Here is a 19,993-nt window from a genome sequence, read left to right as displayed (position 1 = left end):
GTTCCATCGGCGCTCCACCAGATGGACCGATAGGAGTCACTATTGGCAAGATTCCAAAACAAATAGGGCAATATGTCTGACTGACCACCCTTGTCGGTGTTCGGTTTTTGCACTATTTGAGTTGGTCTCACTTCATGGCCGATTTTCTTCCACTTGTCAGAGGATATCGATGACAAGAGCACCCATGCCCTCTCTTTCCTCAAGGTGTTTAGGTCAGCAGCTGCTGAAGGTATACCTTTGGCTGTCGGGCGACTGTAGGGCCGAAGTTTGTCTCTCTTTTGACTGGACATCTTCAAATTGATGGGTGACTGGTCATTGTGAAGATCCACCACGTCATCCATTACAATATCAGAAGACATCTTACTCTTTCGCAGTGTTACTGTAGCTGTGAATGGAACATTGGACCACACCATGAGATAGAAGTAGAATCCTAACAGCGTTCTTAATTCTAGAGTTGCCAAGGTGAAAGACATCATAAAGAGTAAGCCCTATTTTTCTAAAATTCTCTCATTTGGTTGCATGCCGTTATCAAGTGAAGATGTAATAATGGGATAATACTGTACATCTCTTTCTGGGTCAAAAGCTTTCAGACTCTCTTGTTTTTCTCCATAGACAGTAAAATAAACTATTTTTTTCCCACTGTCCTGAGTAGCCTTCAAGAAAATGTTTATCATAATACGGACTTGTTGTCTCAACTTGATCAAATCCTATTTTTCTTTAATTGCCATAATGTCATAGGCTGGGTGAACCCTGCCTGAACTTCCAGGGAATTTGAATTTCGCCCGGCAGCTCAGGCTGGATACCAGCAGGTCTAATTCCTCTGCATACTGCCAGAACCTTTGGCCCCAATCAGAAAAGGCCATACTCTAGTCCTGGCACGCTATTGGCCGGTGACGCTCCGAAAACGAAACTTAAGCGAGGCGAAGCGCAGTAGAAACAAAGCGCAGCCTCGCCAGACTAATGTTCAATCTTAAAAGATGTAGTTTAGTATGGTGAAAACCAGACTAATGACCTGGTGCTTATTAGGGAAATAATGATAACAAATAAAGGTCACATGACTGTATCCATTTGGTTTATTCAGCAGGCCAAACACCACTTTCACAAAACATCTTCTGACATAACTAGAGTGTGAATGATCAAAAATCCTCAGAATTACAAAAGCGGGTGATGTTCTTGTCTGTCGGGTGGTGTGGACTACTTGGCAGGGGGTGACTATCATCTTGACATACTGCATGTGACTGTGTGTTCCCTATCACCTTACAGGAACCTGTATTATTCATTGGGTCAGCCTTCCACAGGAAGGCTACAAACACACACTCGTCTCACTGTCGTTAACAAAGTCGGCCATAGAGTATCCCCTGAGCTCGGAACATTTCGCAAGCGGAGGAGCCATGTTTACCGGTCAGTTGGCATCCTGAGTCTTCACCATGTTCGCCGCGGCCACCAAGAACTTTGTGAAACAGGTGGGTGACACAGGAAGGCTGATCCCTGTGCCCAGTCTCAGCGAAGCGGACCGCTATCAGCCTCTCAGCCTGGTGACCAGGAAGAGGAAGAAGCACATTTGGAAAAAAAACAAGTATGGCTCGACCCCATTCTCACTGAAAGACATACTCGTGGGAGAAAAGGAGATCACAGCTGGTAAGAAAAAATAAGGAAAATAAGATGGAGAAAAAGACAAAATTAGAATAAAGTGGACATCAATAACAAGACAAGCTCTCTACACTGAAACCTTGTACTTTGACTTTGATGGAAACAATCAAACAATTGTCATCTGGTTACTTTCATAATATTCCTAAATATTTTATAGTATCTAATATTGTATTAAATAATCTATATTTAATCATATTTAGTATGCAACTAAAAACAAATATTTGAATTTTAGAACAGAACAAATGCAGAACACATGCTGTAATCAAGATTAATGTTTTGAAACTGAAAGATTTCTTTTTGCTTACGCCACAAAAATGGTTGAAGATGCAACCGTCCAGCCTTTGAGATCCCTCAGATTAATTTGTAGTTAAGTAGGTTAACTGCAATACACAACACAGAGAGATCATGAGGTCAGAGCTCAGAGAGGATGCTCTTGTGTCCGGTCAGGTGTGTCCTCCTACCAGCTCCTGAACTATGAGGACAAGTCTGACGTGGCCCTGAACGGCAGGTTGGGAAATCACCTGATCAACGACGTGGGCTTCAACATCAGCGGGTCCGACTCAGTGGCCGTTAAGGCCTCCTTTGGCATAGTGACCAAACACGAGGTGGAAGTGCCCACTCTTCTCAGAGAGCTCAACTCAAGGTTTGTTTGTTTTCTTAATCCCCTTCATATCACAGCAAAATTTAATTGCATTAGTAATAAGTAAACAAGTAACATGGCATCACAAAGCCAGACAGCCATGATGACAACCTCCCGAATTGCCAACTGAGCAAATGTTATCAAAATATCTGGATTTTCCATCAGATTTGCACGTAAATGTTGACTGTCTCACCTTCCCACCTGCAGAAAGGTCGACCTTGACCACTGTCTCATCCGCCAATCAAAAGACAGTGGGAGAACTGTGCTGTGTGTCGTCATGGAGAGCATTCGCACCACGCGCCAGTGTTCTCTTACAGTTCACGCCGGCATGCGAGGAACCACAATGAGAGTAAGCACCCAGACATAGAGCGCACCCAGACAAGACATAGAGCACACACACACACACAAACGCACACACGCATACACACTAACACAGATGGAGGGAGGGAGGGGGAGGGAGAGAAAGAAAGAGAGAGAGAGAGAGAGAGAAAAAGAAAGAATGCACAACCATTCATCTTTACAAAATCTACATAATCTCTATAAAATCTTCAGCCATGGGAAAACTTCCACAATCAAACTTACAGTATAAATGTGTTTCAAACAGTTTCAGATAGATGACGGACGAAATCCCAAAGGTCGTGATAAAGCCATTGTGATTCCCGCTCACACAACAATTGCATATAGTGTCTTTGATCTGTATGTGCGACTTGATGGACGCCTTGGTGAGTATGCTAATAACTTTACTTTCAATAGAAATTGACAAGAGGGCTAAGGAGATGTACTGTATGTCTGTAAAAATTCAGCATGCATGTAAATGAATGAGAGATAGCATGCATTCCCTTCTGATGAGTTAACTATCAAGGATACTATTAACTTATTCTGTAATACAGCTAACGTGAAGCAGAACAATGTGGGCAACACAGAGACAATGTCCTTATAGATCTCCATCACTGATGTGTCACAGCTGACTCATGAAGTTTCTTATGCTAACATATCATCCTGACTGAAGTTCCTGCATGTCAGATCGCATTGCACCAAGGTATAAATTAAGTTGGTGTGTGTGCGTGTGTGTGTGTGTGTGTATGTGTGTGTGTGGGGTCACATGTGCCTGTGTGTGTGTGTGTGCTGTGGTCAGACATCTGCGTAGCTCCAGAGTCCTGTGGGGGCTTTGAGCGGGAGCAGATTAGAGAGCAGCTGGGCGGTTTCATTGGCCGCTTCTCCTTCGGCCGCCTCAGGAGGTTCCTTTCCGGAATAGTCTATGGAAACCCATTCAGAGCAGGTGATCTACTGACATGTTGCTCTCATACACACTCACTCTCTCACTTGGAATGTTTTTCTCAATTTCTTACAAACTATTACCAGGCTTTTGCACCAAAAATGAAAAAACATGTCATTGACCAAAAGACTATCCTGATCATATTCTCCTTTTTAAACATGATTAAAATTTGTTGAAATTTTAGAACAAAACTTTCCATGCAAATTCCTTCATATATCACTGTCTGCACCACGTGATAATCTAGCATTCAATATCATTCAAAGACACTACAACTCAAACCCAACTAGCATAGAATTAGTAGAAAAAGTAGAGGCCCTGCTTCAATCGACAGTCAATGAGCAAAGTGTGTCCTCCTGCATTAACTTTTCTCTATTTAGCACAATTTTAAAATATCATAAATACAGACAAATGACCATACAAAAAACAGTGCAGGGAGAGACAGAAAGCCCAAACAGGCTTATATGAAGCCTCCACCTAAAAATAAAACACTGCATTATAATTAAACAAAATAAACAATACATCAAGAAAACCTTCTAAAAATAGAACACATTTAAGTCATGAAAGGGGAAAAAACTAAATCTATCATGTGGCCCATAGATGACCGGACATTCGAGGAGCTGACCCACTCGGACACATTCCTGGATGACGTGGCCACGGACTACTACGAGAAGGCCGCCAGCATGACTGACCTGTCCACGGCCTACCTGCGCGAGAGCAACCACACCCGCGTCAACCTGCTCAATCACAACATCCCCAAGGGCGCCTGTGCCCTGTGTGGCATGGGCCAGCAGCGGCGCGAGACCGTCTACGGCTGCCTGGAGTGCACCAGCGGCGGGCAGAAGTACGTCCGGCTCCACGCCGTGCCGTGTTTCGACCTGTGGCACAAGACGCTGCGCTGACCACTGGAGTGGCAGCACGGACACTTCAGAAGAAAAAAAAAGAGGAAATGTTGTTGGGGTTTTTTTGGACATTTTCTCGGCGGATGTTCTTGCCAAATTGAAAGGGTCTTATTATTGCTGTGGTGGTTGTGCCTGGATTTTCCCACTTTTCCTGTTGAAGAATAACAGTTTTGTAAGGCTATGCTGGATGTTTCAATAACCATCACCAATCTGTGGAGACCTATACATTGAATGGCTTCTTCAGGGAAGTTTTGGTTTTGGCTTTGAAATGTGTTTTTACATACTTTCCTAGGTGGAAATGGTGCTATAACAATCTTGTTTACACATCCAGCAAAGAGACAATGCATATACATATACAATATGTGAGTGTGTGAGTATATGTGTGTGAGAGAGAGGAGAGAAGAAAGAAGAGAGGAGAGCGAGGACAGAAGAGATAGGAGAGAAGAAGAGAGGTGAGAGGAGAGGGGAAGAGAGAAGAGAGAGGTGAGAGAAGAGAAAAGAGAGGAGAGGGGAAGAGAGAAGAGAGAGGTGAGAGGAGAGAAGAGAGAAAGAGGTGAGAGAAGAGAAGTGAGAGGAGAGAAGAAGAGAGGTGAGAGAAGAGAAGAGAGAAGAGAGAGGTGAGAGAAGAGAGGGGAAATAAGCGTTGGCCTATGGCTTTGACAATGGCTTTTCTCTGTCAGCTTAGTGCTGCTTTACCAGAGAGCACATGTAATGAAGCCCCTTCAGCCCCTCCTCAATCATCTGCCCAAGCCCATCTCCATGTCACCCGCTCAGCTCAGGCACAGCAGCTGTCATGGCCGACAGACTCAAATCACCCGTCTGAATTATTCAGGGTTATTAAAAATAAACAGGAGGATCAGGTGCTCTGGGAAATGCCTGCGCAGGAGTATATGACTGAGCAGCCCAGTTTACCTGGTTACCATACAAATGAGGCAGGCAAGCTTTGGGTGCTGTTTGAATGCTGGACGTGATTATGATTATTATTATTGTTTACTTTTCAGGAAAGTAAATCTCTCATCAGAGACTAGACTCACACATGCTTTGGCATGATATAGAGCCAATGCTTCCAGGTGAGCAGGTGAGAAAGAGAAGTCTGCACCTGTTGACCAATGCCTTTTACTTGAAAATTAAACTTACCTCACATATTCTAAGAATATATGATCATCTTATGATAGTCAAGAGGCAGTCCTATGTGATTTTCGTCCATTGTACAGAATTAATTTAGAGTGCCGTGTTTCCGATGTTCGGTGAATCCTTTTAGTGTTAAATATCTATCAACACATCCTTTCAAACAGTGTATGTACTGTACAGTGTTTAACACCTCTCTCCGGAAAGAAAAACACTAGATCTTCAGTTACAATTCAAGTTCAGAATACGAGCAGAAAACACTTACATTCATCCAGGAAAGGCAAGTCCTTAATATACTACTAACCTCTGCTGAGCTCAGCAGGGATACTATTTCTGAACTTCTGAGGTGAGGAATCAGACACGATGACCCTTCATGAGTTCCCCACAGTCAGACCACCAAGACAGAATCTCACAACAGCCCACCAGTCCAGTTCTTTACCTCGTCCACCACCTTGTCCCTTAAGTGGTCCAATGGTGCCCCCTACTGGTCCAGCATGGTCTGAACAAGAATAAGATGCAGTCATGAAAAAATGGCTCATTGAGTTCAATCCAAAACTATTTAAATAGTTTGAAATGTGTTATTGGTGGGCTCAATCCTACATCTTAATATTCAATGTTAGTTTTAGACAGGTCCTCTTTGGTGGACATAAAATGAAGTCAAATGAAGAAAGAACTGAAAAAAACTATCCAGACCAAGGCAGTCCTTAAATTAAAACATCTCCTTAAAAAATGTTCTGGACAGATTAAAAAAAAAACACCATATAGCACAACTGAAATGGTCTGAAGGGACTTTATAAAACCATGGCCCAGATAAAGTTATGGGAACTACAAAAATGTGTGATTGTGGTCAGAATAGGAGTCTGGTGACATACAGTACCATTTGTATTTGTTTATGGGGCAGGTTTCAACCGATAAAGGGGAAGAAAATCCCTATGTGCTCAACTGGATAGACTTAAGGGAAGAGGAAAGAACCCAAGGCAATAGACACAGAAGGCATACAGTACGTCTTACACAAACATCAGACACACATAATGCCTTCAATGAAAATAAAATTCTAACATGGCAATATGCTAGACAATAAAGTTTTTTTGAATTAAAATCTTGAAAACACTTAAAATCACAACAGTGTACAAAATATACAACATCTTGCTTACGGTAATAGTAATGTTAATGCATCAATAAAGACAGATGTGACCTTGCTTCGTCCAGTTCTTTATTACTTACAAAAATAATGAGCAACAATCTGTACAGATCTACGCCAACACAGAAGACATACTGTGCATGTTGCACCATAAATACTTAAGATCAGCCTGTAGTGTGAAGTCTCACTGGTTTAAGTTCAGCTGCATTCTACATTCATTGTATCCTCTCATCTCTACACAGAAACAAGCACACACCAGAAGCTGATTAGATTATTTACAAGCCAAATCATAAAGTAGAAACGAGGAAACGTAACGAAAATAAATAACGCTTTTCTGTCTTTAAATTAAGGGCATTTCAGGGGGGATTGCAAGAATAGGGGGGATGGCACAAGTGACACGAGGAAGAAAAACAAAAAAGTGTAAAAGAGTTATTTTTAGAACCGCATGCAATCCTCTCCTATCCAGTTAAGTCTGACACGTTTGCATTTAGGAGCCAAGACTTTTGTGATCAAACGAGAACGCATGTAAACAACTTCACGAAGTTACATACAACTTTTCCATCTGACTCAAGTTTTACTTACAAGATCATTTACGTGAAATTAACGACATCCTTGCCATACACCAACAGGCGACCGTACACACACACACACACCATGCAGAGCCGAGCAGTAGAGTGCGCACACACACACGCACAAACACACACACACACACACACTAAAACACAGTTAATGATCTCTGCAGCCAGTGCCACAGTATGTGTGGTGGACAGATACAGATGAATTTAAGGCACTTCAGTCTAAAGACACGCATAATGGGATGACATGTACATTCAGTATGTCACTAAGGGGTGCTTAACACATTTTGATTGACACCACACACAGGCCTTACCAGACAGACACACACAAACACACACACACACACACCTAGCACTGCAACATAAGAATTGGTCTCTCAGTCTTTATCTGGCACTTTTCTTTCACATTACAACAAAATAACTTAAGGTGGCCACCCCCGTCAGGCCATTTCAATGTCTGCATCATTACGGCCAGGATACCCATGTGGGGCCTAGTCCTTTACGTCTACGTCAGTACCTATTCAACCTCCTTCGCTGTTTGACTGACCAACACCAGAGACAATAACAGGACACAGACCAGACAGCAATGTTGATCGTCCAGTTACCCACAACGCATTACAATAGAGTGAAATAACACAATGAATGACTGGTTTTGTAACAAATACTTACTCTGCATTATAAGTTAATGACTCAAGCTGTGCGTCTACCTCTTCTATGGTATGGGGCTTGTGTCAGGTTTTTTTTTCCTTTTTCTTTTTTTGTGAATACAGAACCTAGTAGCGCTTTATAAATATTAAAACGATGGGAAGCTCAGGGAAGCAGGGAGGTTTAGTTGGTCCTGTTTTGGTTGAATGAAGATGCCAAATGATCCTCTTCTGTCTTCCTTTTACAACAAGCGCTGGTTGAGAATCTCCCAGATCATCAGCTTTCTGAACAGTGGCATATGACACTAGGATAAAAGACAACACATCCAGGTTAGCATTACAAATAAACTATAAATAGACAGCTTTTTGTCAGACTGGCATCTGTTATCCAAGTCATCTGTGGCTACAGCATAAAAACAGACCCGCTCCCGGATACAAAGGAGCTGCATAGACACACTTTTGCAAAGATGACTGAGGTGAAATGTTTATCTATTATCAATCTTACTTTAGAAAAAAAAATGTTATACGGAATGCATGCAATGATTTGTGTGTAGTATGTGTATACTTGCAATCAACAGAATTCTTTCAAGTAGTGATATACCTGTCTGAAGGTCAAAGGTCGTCCACGGGAAATGTAGTCAGCGTATTTGCAGGCAAAGACTCCACAGTCACTGCCATTCTTTTGCTGGGGGATCTCCTATACACAGACACAAATCAAACTACATGTAGAGCCTTCTTCATAGTTGAGTGCATGCATGTTGACTACCAACGCAAAACATGGACATTTTCAGTGAGCCATTCAGCCTGACGGGTCAAAGAGACATCAAGTCTGGCAGCTTGTTGACTAAAACTGTATGAATTTTACTTATCTGGATCAACTCAGTACTGAAGAACAAAATTGCAAAAGTTTGATCTGATGCAATAATAAGGTCAGTTGATCACCATCCTGTGTGAGGTTTGCTACAAAAACATCAGTTTTTTTCTTTGTCATCACTTACAGAGGCCTTGAGACTGCTGACAGTCCACTTGGTGACATCCAGATCTTTCCCCTTCTTCACACTCATCTCCTCCTTCAGATACAGCCTGGAATGACACACATTCAACTTCAGTTCATCTTCAGATCAGGGAATGTTAAAGTCGATATTTTTGGTATAGCATTACACATTACGCCCCAAGGTATCACATGCACTCATTAACTTATGCAGAACGGACAACCCAGGAATGAAAATTAGAGATGGACTAATCACAGAGGTTAGAGAGAGACAGAGAGAGAGAGAGAGAGAGAGAGAGAGAGAGAGAGAGAGAGAGAGAGAGAGAGAGAGAGAGAGAGAGAGAGAGAGAGAGAGAGAGAAGCTGAGTGAAGAGCTGAGCTTACAGTATCATGTTGCAGATGTCATCATGCCTCTGGCCCATGGAGTCATAGGATTTCACACTCTTTGCCTTGAAGTCAACCACCTTCAGCAGAAAGTACCAAAACAACGAATCAGCAACTCATCACCCACCATACAAACACTACTAAATTGATTCAAAAGTTGATGCTATGACTAGCCTTCCCTATAGGTCATCTTTACACAATATAAAGCTGTTGACAACGCTGCAGGGTACCTTTCACATTTTTTATTTTATTTTTTATTTATCCTTTATTTTACCAGGTGATAACCCATTGAGATAATTGAATCTCTTTTACAAGGGAGCCCTGGACATTTGAACCGATAGCTTTTACTGGAAGTTAACCTCTCTCGTGTGTGTGTGTGTGTGTGTGTGTGTGTTGCAGCAGCTGATGACAGGACTCACAGTGAGAGACCAGTGCACTCCCAGGTGCAGGGGCACCAGGATGATGTTGTAGGTGAAGAGGTCCACCGCCTTGGTCCAGCGCCTGACGGCCGCATGGCCCCCGCCGTGCAGCTTGGGGAAGAAAAAGGTGCTGAAGGAGTAGACCTTCTGCCCACCCGCCACCTTCTGCTCCTCACTGCGACTCATCACCAGGTTCAGGTAAAAGTTGATCACCTGAGGGGGAGAGGGAAGGCAAGGGGGAGAGAAAGTGTAAGCAGGAGAAACAAGATTGGTGGCATGCTGTTACATACAGTATGACTTTGAGCCTGACAAACACTTATGGGAAAAAAAAACCCTGAAATGCGTCAATGTTCTGTTGAATTTGAATGACCAAGCCATAAATCTGGTAGTGCTGTGAGCACAGCACACTCCGAAGTGACATTTTGATCAGCTGCTGGTTGAGCTTGTTGCTGTACACGCTTATTTGGCTGATGCTTTTGTCCAAAGCAACTTACCGTACGTGTGTCAATTATCACAAGGGCCATTCTCCCCAGAAGAACTCAGGGTTAATTAAGTGCCTTGCTCATGGGCACAACGGTGGCAGCTGGGAACTGAACCCACAACTTCTCTGGCTGCTGCATGCTAACCCAGCTCCTTAGCTACTATGCTACTACTGCCAGCAGGGCATGGTGTGTGTGGCATATCTAATTATTGAGGTGTGTGTAGTCTCAACAGGGTGAGAAGTGTGGTGCTGGTTGAGGTGTGCATGTATAGGCTATGCAGGGCATGGGCTGTGTGTGTGTGTGTGTGTGTGTGTGTGTGGGGCGTACCTCATCGTTGAGCCAGGAGCCCTCCTGCAGGGTGGCCAGGTCTCTCTGGGTGATGCGCAGCTTGAAGGCGCTGCTGAGGACCAGGCTGTGGTCCCTCTGAGCCAGAGCAGCACTCACCTCCATCTGCATCTCCTGCCAGTCCACACACACACACTTACAATGTTGCCTACTAGCAAGCTAACTGATGATAGCCAATAGAATAGTCAATAATCCTATAGATTCTATAGATAGTCAATAGCTTGCTTTGTGAAGAGCAAAGACAGCAGAGGCCCCCTAAAGCATAGCTGCTGTAGCTTATAGCATACACACCCAATTACACTCGCTGTGAAGAAAAGGATTCTCAATAACAGCTACAGAAACAGAATACCATGTTTTTTTTTTCCTGAGCCCAGATTTCCTTCTAGAAGATTCCAAGTCAGGGTATGCCCTAGGGATGTTAACCGGTGACTGTTTGACCGATGGTTGACCGTATCCACGTTAGCCGACCAAAGTTGTCGCTAGTCGGTTAAAAAAAAAAAAAAAAAGAGGCATCTTTAAATTAGGCTAAAGACAGTGGACTAAACGCTACTACAGAGCCATCTCATTCCAAGAAGATATTTTTTTGCGTGAAGTTAACAAATTAATCTTCACACTCAATTTTTCATAACGCCTGCTTGTAGGCTAGGCTACGTAATAAACCAATTAAGCAATAAGCCCCGAGAGGCCGTGCCTTATACTGTATAATCGAACAGCTAAAGGGCGTTGTTAGGCACTGGAAGTGCGCTGTTTTATCCATTGGTTTGATCGTGTTCAGTCTAGGCAACTTTCCGCATAAGATGGGCTTAGATTTGGAAAGACATTACATATACATTTCAGGAAGGGTCATCAATGGTAACAGATAAGGTAATGATCATCTTTCGTTATTATTGTTAGCACTTCCTCAAACTAAGCTGCGTCTCTTCGGAGCTGTCATTTTCATAAATGAGCCGCGGCCATTTCAGCTTCAAATGAGCTTCTAACGCTAGACAAACGCCTTTATTTGCAACGCGATCACCTTGTACCCAAACGATTCTCGGAGCAAAGGAACCATTTGTCCTCCACTTTCAAGCTCCTTGGTTTGCAGGACTGTTTGGCGCTGTAGGATTTTAAAAAGTGACGTGAGTGAAAGGGCGGCGCCGGGGCTGTGTGTATGAGCGGGGGACAGAGAGATGAGAGTTGGGAAATTGCGTGGCTGTTATTTATTTTAAACGAATCGGTTAACCGGTTTCAACCGGCTAATGAGCCTCGGTGGTCGGTCAAGAAAATTTGTAGTTTTCGCCATCCCTAGTATGCCCCCAAAATCACTGGCCGTCAGGCGAGTGGAGCTGACCTTGGAGAGGCGAGGGAGGTCCTCTTCAGCCAGCCGGGAGTCCGCCTGAGAGGCGGGCCGGCTCTGGAACCCGGGAGGAACAGGGACAGGCTGAAGCGGAGGCAGAGGCAGAGGCAGAGGCGGCTCCGTGTCCTTCAGGTTGAGGCGAGCGGCGACCTCAGCAGACAGGTCCACGTCCACTGGCTTGGTCTGTGAAGAAAGCCACAGACCACAGGAACATGCATTTTATTACGGATTGAAGCTTTTGCACCAACTCTCCTCTAATGGACCTCATACACGGCAGCTCGTTTAATTCCAGTGGAACGTTAGCAGTGTCGTAACGGCATCTTCGGTTATATTCTGCTCCTTACATGTTCGCTCCAACACTGGATATCTTGTGTGCCCAAAAATAATCATTTTAATACGCACATAAGTCCTTTTACATCGTAACATGCAGATTGCGGATTCACTAGGTGCCACAACCAACCAGATTTGTGTAGACACTAATTACATTAACAACAGCGGCAGGTTCAAAAACACCTGGCTCCACTGGAAACAGATGAGCTGCCTGAAGAGCCTTTTGTGCATAAGGTCCTTTGTCTCTGGTAATTGTCCAAGACCAATATTTCAACATGACTTATTCTGGTCCTCTGTATTCTTTCAGGAACAACATACATACTTCTTGAGACGTGTTCAGTTCTCATAACACTGACACTGACTCAAACTCACATAATACAGAAACTAAAAGATATCCGATTCCCTTACCTTCCCCTTCCATGCCGACTGCTCCTCCACTCCTGTGCTCCTGCAATCTCCAACAGGCTTACTCAGACCCATATCCACAGTCCTGCCATGAAAAACAAACAACAATTTACAGAAACGCACAATGCCACATGTCATGCAGTTATGTTAAAACAGTTTTAAGGTCTGGAGGACAAAAAAAAAAGGGTCAAGTCCTAAAAAATGAAATGACCACAAAATTATTAACGGCATTAACCCTATGAGCCCTAGGCTGTTTTAAGGGCATTTTCACTACCTCTAGTTAGAAGCATTTATCCTGGTCATTGTAAGTGCCATTCACACATGCTACATCTTGTCTTTTTCAGCACAGTCTAGGCTACCCAGATCTGCCACAATATCATGTATAAATACTTGCATTGATTTGATTAAGATTTTTAAATAATAAAAATTCAAACCGTATTATGAACTTGCCTTGCCATAGAGAAACAAATGATAATGTTGGATTATGAACATAGGCTATTATGCCACACAAAAACATGGAGCTAAATGAAGTTATTATTTTGCTGTCACTTCGTCTGTTTTATGACCTAGAAGGTTGTATTTGGTATCTGTGGATAGCTCTATCTCTCCTCTTTCATCTGACATGCGTGCCTCATCTTTCTGATCGTGGGTTCACACGAGAATCAAACAAGAGTAATGGTAGCCTTAGCTATATGACATTATTATTTGTTTGTCACTTCGTCTGTTTTTTAACACAAAAGAATCTATGTATTTAGTATCAACAGAAAGCTGTTTCTCCTCTTTCATATGATATGCATGGCATGTCTGTGCGATGCTGGATTCGCAAGTAATGTTCAAGAGTAATGGATGCCCAGGTGAACAAAGAGCAATATAGACTGTAAATAATACTAAAATTTAAAAAATCCTGAAGTTAAATCAAAATATATATACTTTGATTTAACTTCAGGATTTTTTTTATATTCCTACTTGATCGTACAGTGTCTAGTCTCGTTGGAAAGCCCCGCTTCTGCTCTTTCGTGCAATAAAGGTCTCATCTCGCTGCGACTAATAATCGCGGAGCAATGTAACAGAGAAGAATGGGTGTGTTTTTTGATGCACTTTGCGTCAGTCGGGCTCATAGGGTTAAGCAGTCAGTCAACCACCAGCTCTATCACCCAACCAACGCTGTAGACAAGGACCCATTTGCTTCCCTATATTAAAATCTGGCTTACATTTATATGATGCATTTAAAGGGATATTCCGCCATTTTTGGAAATACGCTCATTTTCCACCTCCCCTCGAGCAAAACAATCGATATTTACCTTGTTCCCGTTCATCCAGCCTTTCTGTGAGTCTGGCGATACAACTTTTAGCTTCAGCCTAGCATAGATCATTGAATCGGATTAGACCATTAGCTTCTCGCCTGCTAGCTTCATGTTTAAAAGTGACTAAGATTTCTGGTAATTTTCCCATTTAAAACGTGTCTCCTCTCAAGTTAGAAAGTGCAATAAGACCAACTGAAAATGAAACCTGGCGTTTTTCTAGGCTGATTTGACATGGAACTACACTCTCATCTGGCGTAATAATCAAGGCAACTTGCAAACGTACCATAGGCGCAGTGATATCGTACGCAGCATCTGAAAATAGGCCCATAGACAACAAGCAGTAGTAGTGCCAGTAGCTGCAAGTTGCCTTGATTATTACGCCAGATGAGAGTGTAGTTCCATGTCAAATCAGCCTAGGAAAACGCCAGGTTTCATTTTCAGTTGGTCTTATTGCACTTTCTAACTTGAGAGGAGACACGTTTTAAATGGGAAAGTTACCAGAAATCTTAGTCACTTTTAAACATGAAGCTAGCAGGCGAGAAGCTAATGGTCTAATCCGATTCAATGATCTATGCTAGGCTGAAGCTAAAAGTTGTATCACCAGACTCACAGAATGGCTGGATGAATGGGAACAAGGTAAATATCGATTGTTTTGCTCGAGGGAAGGTGGAAAATGAGCGTATTTCCAAAAATGGCGGAATATCCCTTTAACTAAAACTGACTTTATATTGGCCTTTTCTTTTAATGTAATGGCAGAATAAATATACATATAATTGTTTTTGACTAGTTATTAAATTAGCTTTAGCTAGCCTTAACACCTTGGACTTTGGCCATCCTTGAAATTAGGGCCCTGAGTCTATATGTAAGACATAATGAACTTGACCTACTGAACCCGTTCTTACCTGTCCTTGGTTTGCTTTCCAGATGATGGGTCCCTCCACATGGACACACTGGGGTTGGCTGGCATGGGAAGGAGAGAGAGGATAATTTAGAATATATACAGCGTTAAAACAGGGTTGCTTTTCCATAAGTCTTAACTGAAAAAAAAAAAAACACTATGGCGAGACAGACTATGATAGTCTCCATTCTGTTACCATAGCAATTGCTTTTAAGATGTTTTGAGGGTCAACGCAGATGAAGATAAGAAAATAACTGAATGAAACTGATCAACAACTGATGGTGAAATATCTGGTCTGTGTCTGGTATGTGTATGAAGCGAGCAGACTCTCCACTCCTACCTCTGATAGGACCACGCTTGGGGAGGCTCGTATCACAGGTTCTGCCAAAGACTGTCTGTTTGTGTCCATCCAGAGGAAGAGAAGTCCTTTTGACACAAAAGATAGAATGCATTGTTAAATTATGTTCAAACCAAGTAGGTAAGTGTGCAACTGCCTATCTAGTAAAATATAACCATGTGATACTAATCTCATGCCATCTAGTTGGTATTGTTTTCAGTATAAAGAGACTAAACACTTTCTCTTAAAATCACTTTACTTCATTTAATTAGCCAGGGTGTTCCCATGCTGCCTTGCGTGCGATTTGATTCACGCTGCTGCAGCAGCAGCCTGGAAACTACCGCCCTAATTTTTGCCTGAGATAGGGGACCAATCACAGAACAGGGCGGAAAACAAGACGAGCTATGCACAGACACATTTGATAGACACCCGTGGCGCCCAATGAACAGATCTGGGCATTTTTTTCAAATACGAGAAAATAGAGTTTGAGTTATTTTAAGACTTATCTCAGTCTCATCAAAGATACTTAAATACTGACAAGATAGAGCAACGTAATGCATCTCTATGGAAGCAAAATTCGAACAGTTCCTGTCTGCTTAAAGAGGCGTGTTGCAAAGACGTCATAGTGGGATATCGATCTCTGTCAGATCGGCAAGCAGTTCAGTTCGAATGTTAGCAGGTCTGCTTAAAGGGGGATTTAGCCCCCCTCCCCCTTGTGAAGACAGAACGCGAAAATGATCGAACGTTTGCGCCTCTCGCTCCGCTTTAACCCTCTCTGGTCTCATCAAGAAAACAAGCTAATTTGGCTGCCAATGAATTAAACATATTTGTCTTGATAAGACTCCTTAAAATACTCTTAAAATGAGTCAACATGATCTTACAAGAGTGCTTTATACTAAAAAACACCAAATAGATTTTTTGATTTTATTATAAGGTTAATAACACTTGGTTAGATTTATGTGTGTGTGTTTTTCAGTGTAGGGGTAGAAGGAGCTCACATCAGAGGCTTCATCTGAGCAAATGGAAGGGGTTTGCTTTTGCTGTACTTCTCTGACACCATCTCCACCAGTCTTAAGTACTGCTCCCGGTCACTTTCTTTCAGGGCCTGAAACACAAAGCAGTTAATACAGGAAAACACCTGACATCATCAACAACCACAAAACATTAAAATACTGTACTTACTCCGACACAATTTCTCTTACAGTAAGATCTTACATTCTCACTTCATCTCTTTAGTTACCATGGCAATCACAGTATAAACTGTGCTCATCAACTGGTATGAGAAAATCTTGCCTAAAGCAATTATCTGTCAGATACTTTCTTGGGATACAAGATATGACTTCACAGATGACTCCAAACTCACCTCCTCCACAGCCAGGCAGGGCTTGTGAGGCCTGCTGGCCAGGTCTGAGGCAGGCATGAGGGGCATGGATCGTCGCTGAGTCTTGTCCTGGGCTCCCCGGAACACCATCGCTCCACTACTGTGTGGAAGACAGAAGAGCCACTCAAAGATACTGTAATTTCCAGACTATTAGCCGGAGGCTTATATTTTGATTTTGCTAATTGTCTACAGTTATGAGGTTAATACATGGGGGCGGGCTATACATGAGAATGGATTCTTTTCTTGATTCTTGATTCTGATTAATCAGGCTGTTGGCCACTGCCATTAATAGATCGTTTCGACACAAGAATAGAATAGAATAGAATAGAATATATACTTTTTTGATCCCGTGAGGGAAATTCAGTTCTCTGCATTTAACCCAATTTAACCGAATTAGTGAATACACAGCACACAGTGAACACACAGTGAGGTGAATCACACAACCCAGAGCAGTGAGCTGCCTGCCCAACCAGCGGCGCTCGGGGAGCAGTGAAGGGTTGTGCCTTGCTCAAGGGCACTTCAGCCGTGGTGGACTGGTCGGGGATCGAACCGGCAACCCTCCGGTTACGAGCCCGATGCGCTAACCAGTACACCATGACTGCCCCACGACAATGCAGCTAATACAAAGGACATTTCTGTTAAAACAGACGAGACACACTGCACATATTGTTTATACAATGAGTTGGAAGAATGACAAAAGGATCTTCCAGTCATGGGTACATTATCAAAACAAGGCCTGATATCATTGTAAGCCTAAGAATCTAAGGGATATTTCAGCACTGCTAATGTAGACAGCTCCCCTTCAGAACTTGTTAAAGGAACACGCCACCCCCAGGTGAAATTGGGTCACTCCCCGCAGTCCCTAGAGTTGGATGAGTGAGCCAAAGCGTTTTGTAGCCGACCCAGCCACTGTCCTAATCTGGAAACGGCCCGGTTAGCTTTAGCTTAGCATAGTCACTGTATTCCAAAGTGTCCAGCTAGCATGTCGTTGCAAAAGTGAATCAAATAACTCAAGATTTTTTAGAATTATTTGTGAGGTGCATATACTTTGGAATTATAATTCAAGCCCAGTTACCTCTCAGATCGTCAATTGCTATTTTTCAAATGTCAAAGAAAACCAAAATCAACCAAAACGAATAGAAGCATAATGGTTGTCACTACTTACTCTTGCTTTTTATTCAGCGGCAAGGGGATGTGGCCAAAGGCAGACACAGTCTTCTCTTGGCCAGTATTGCCTCCCTCTCTCAGTTTGTCTGAGAAACACAACAAATGTGTCAGCATTTCCCATAATGGATGAGCTTATGGAGCTTGAGCAACATAATCAAAGCAATTCACAACATGTTTTAGAAAGGTATCATGAATACAGCTTGTGACGCTGCTTCAAAAACCCAAACAGCACTGATGAGTTAATGTGCATGTATGCCAAATGCATACTGGTTGCTATCCTGTACTGCACGTCACTGAGAAAAAAGCTCATCGGCTAAATGAAATTAAAACGACTGCATGTGTGATGTCAGTGGCTCTTCTGTTTTGTATATGTGACCCCACTGAGCAGAATGAGAAGAATGCTTGCAGGAAGACACTTACCCATTTTAACATTCCCATTCATAAGCCACATGCTCAAGTTACTGTTTGGAATTTCATCTATTCCCGCCAGCGCAACGGGCTGCAGCTGCAAAAAAACAAACAGCGGGGAAAAAAATCATGTCAATAAACAAGCTTGCTAACTGAGGATCTATGTATGATTTCAGCGGCACATTAGAGATGGAGGTCCAAATCATACCGGGGCTCTCTTATAGGAGCGGTGGTCATTTTGAAGGCTGGGTTTGGAGTGCCTCAGACGGAGAAAGCCAGCAACTCCAGCCAGGGTTTTCTTAACAGTGCTTAAAATTACATCTAAACACAAAGAAGGAAGCAAATGTGAGGAACTGAGCCTTAATGTAAAGATCTGATATCAAATTGAGTCAAAAGTTTTCAAAAGAAAAAGTACACTCAAAGGTACTTCAACAACTAAGCCATGGATTGAATATCAATGTGAATCAGACAAAGCGGACACCACAGACAGACAGTATAAAATCTAAACCAAATGTCTGTCAATAATCATACAACAATGCATGCATGCTTTTCTATATTAAGCTACATTGTGTAAGTGTAAGGAAGTAGGCTTACCTCTTCTTGGTCTTTTGATCTCCACTGGTTCCGATGTGCCCTCGGGAGAGTGGACACTGCAACATTGAAACATGAATTCATAGGCAACAATGAAGAAAGATACAAAGTAGCAAACTATTTCCTCACATGGCTAGCAACTGTTCACCATCACCACAAAATGAAATGACTATGTGCGCCAGTCATGTTCTGCCAACTGAAGAAGAATCGGCAGAGTGAGCTCAGGTAAAGTGATCTAATATTAGACTTATGTTAGAATACATTTAGGGAGTGATTCAGAAACTAGCTCGTAGGTTTAAGTTATGATCAATTCGTAAGGGGTACCTATGTTATGTGATGCTAACTTTTTGAGATTAGCTAACGTTCGACAAATACCACAATAAAAATCTTTTTGCGAAACCAGTTAGAATGTGGTCTCCACAATGATGTCTACGAACAAACATTAACAAATTTGAATGCTTTTGAGTACTGTATCTACAGTTGATGACATTTTAGCATCCAAGTGCTACCTAACTTCTCCAACACTGAACCAAGTTTATAGTGAGCAACTAACGTTAATTGGCTCAATAGCTAACTAGCTAGCTAGTGGGCTAACGTAACGAAAGCTAACACACTAACTAAAGGCTAACTGTCACAGGGAACACAACAGAGTAATAAATGAGTATGGGGTATAGTATTCAATCCAAACAAATGATCATATTGCCGTCTATAAACCAAGTTTGCAGAAACTGACCTCTGATAATTGCGTTTCGCTGGCCTGTTATTACAGTTATCCTGTCTTTGCTCGTCTGGGGTCCGCGCGGCTTCTGATACACCGCCGTTCTTAGGCCAGCTCCTTGATTTCCCTCCAGAAAAAGGCACGAAGAGCGATGATATTCCGTCAACTATCCATTCATACATCCCAGACAGCCAAAGATAAATGAACACCTTTTCGTTTGTCAGTGCCAGGTCTATTCGTGTTCACAAAGGCTCCTTTACCCAGCACGAAAAATGAAACTACGACACGCCAACATGAACTCCAGTGTGCTCTGGTGTTACGTCACAGGTTAGCTAATACTGAGAGCTCATGCTAGTAGCTAGAGCATTTCCAGGCGTGGGCGGTATGCGCACCCTCATTGGTTAGTAAGTTGAACTTGCCCTCAGACAACCCCGAAAATGCAAAAGGGCCGCAGTAGGCTACCTACAGTCTATGCCTACAGTACAGTTGCCTACGCTGGCTAACACTGCACTGTAAGCAATCCTCCAAAGACCTGTACCCTATC

At 42.7% G+C, this 19,993-nt stretch overlaps 2 protein-coding genes across 3 annotated transcripts; one reads left to right on the top strand and one right to left on the bottom strand.

Moving 5' to 3' along the window:
• The first annotated feature begins 1,362 nt into the window (after nt 1-1,362).
• On the top strand, nt 1,363-4,677 carry pjvk (pejvakin). The gene is made up of 6 exons (XM_062528085.1): nt 1,363-1,638; nt 2,098-2,293; nt 2,498-2,639; nt 2,895-3,012; nt 3,426-3,569; nt 4,164-4,677. Exons 1-6 carry the CDS (start codon nt 1,428-1,430, stop codon nt 4,463-4,465), a joined length of 1,113 nt encoding a protein of 370 aa, XP_062384069.1. The 5' UTR covers nt 1,363-1,427; the 3' UTR covers nt 4,466-4,677.
• Nucleotides 4,678-6,793: 2,116 nt separating this feature from the next.
• Nucleotides 6,794-19,786, bottom strand: senp2 (SUMO specific peptidase 2). Of its 2 annotated transcripts, none has more exons than XM_062527673.1 (17): nt 19,465-19,786; nt 18,735-18,790; nt 18,349-18,461; nt 18,153-18,237; nt 17,731-17,818; nt 16,548-16,662; nt 16,183-16,289; nt 15,188-15,273; nt 14,852-14,909; nt 12,649-12,730; nt 11,905-12,093; nt 10,557-10,688; nt 9,748-9,960; nt 9,329-9,408; nt 8,952-9,036; nt 8,555-8,650; nt 6,794-8,258 (listed from the first exon to the last, which is right to left on the bottom strand). In XM_062527673.1, the coding sequence occupies exons 1-17, from the start codon at nt 19,629-19,631 to the stop codon at nt 8,196-8,198; spliced, it is 1,815 nt and encodes a 604-aa protein (XP_062383657.1). In that variant the 5' UTR covers nt 19,632-19,786; the 3' UTR covers nt 6,794-8,195. The 2 variants fall into 2 exon arrangements, with proteins under 2 accessions (XP_062383657.1, XP_062383656.1); XM_062527672.1 differs by having other exon boundaries at nt 16,548-16,665; nt 19,465-19,785.
• Between the last annotated feature and the right edge of the window lie 207 nt (nt 19,787-19,993).

This window comes from Sardina pilchardus, chromosome 23, assembly GCF_963854185.1.
Source record: "Sardina pilchardus chromosome 23, fSarPil1.1, whole genome shotgun sequence".
Lineage (NCBI taxonomy): Eukaryota > Metazoa > Chordata > Actinopteri > Clupeiformes > Clupeidae > Sardina > Sardina pilchardus.
The sequence above is the reverse complement of the archived record's forward strand: the minus strand, read 5'-3'. Positions and strand labels throughout refer to the sequence as shown.

What these genes read in the sequence shown, in the direction of transcription:
- pjvk (XM_062528085.1), top strand. Translation starts at nt 1,428, where the DNA reads ATGTTCGCCGCGGCCACCAAGAACTTTGTGAAACAGGTGGGTGACACA. An exon ending in CTCAGAGAGCTCAACTCAAG is followed by an intron (nt 2,294 to 2,497) that starts GTTTGTTTGTTT and finishes TCCCACCTGCAG; the next exon opens with AAAGGTCGACCTTGACCACT. An exon ending in GCGACTTGATGGACGCCTTG is followed by an intron (nt 3,013 to 3,425) that starts GTGAGTATGCTA and finishes TGCTGTGGTCAG; the next exon opens with ACATCTGCGTAGCTCCAGAG.
- senp2 (XM_062527672.1), bottom strand. Translation starts at nt 19,631, where the DNA reads ATGTATGAATGGATAGTTGACGGAATATCATCGCTCTTCGTGCCTTTT. An exon ending in CCGCTGAATAAAAAGCAAGA is followed by an intron (nt 16,666 to 17,730) that starts GTAAGTAGTGAC and finishes TCTTCCACACAG; the next exon opens with TAGTGGAGCGATGGTGTTCC. An exon ending in GACATCTGCAACATGATACT is followed by an intron (nt 9,037 to 9,328) that starts GTAAGCTCAGCT and finishes GTGTCATTCCAG; the next exon opens with GCTGTATCTGAAGGAGGAGA.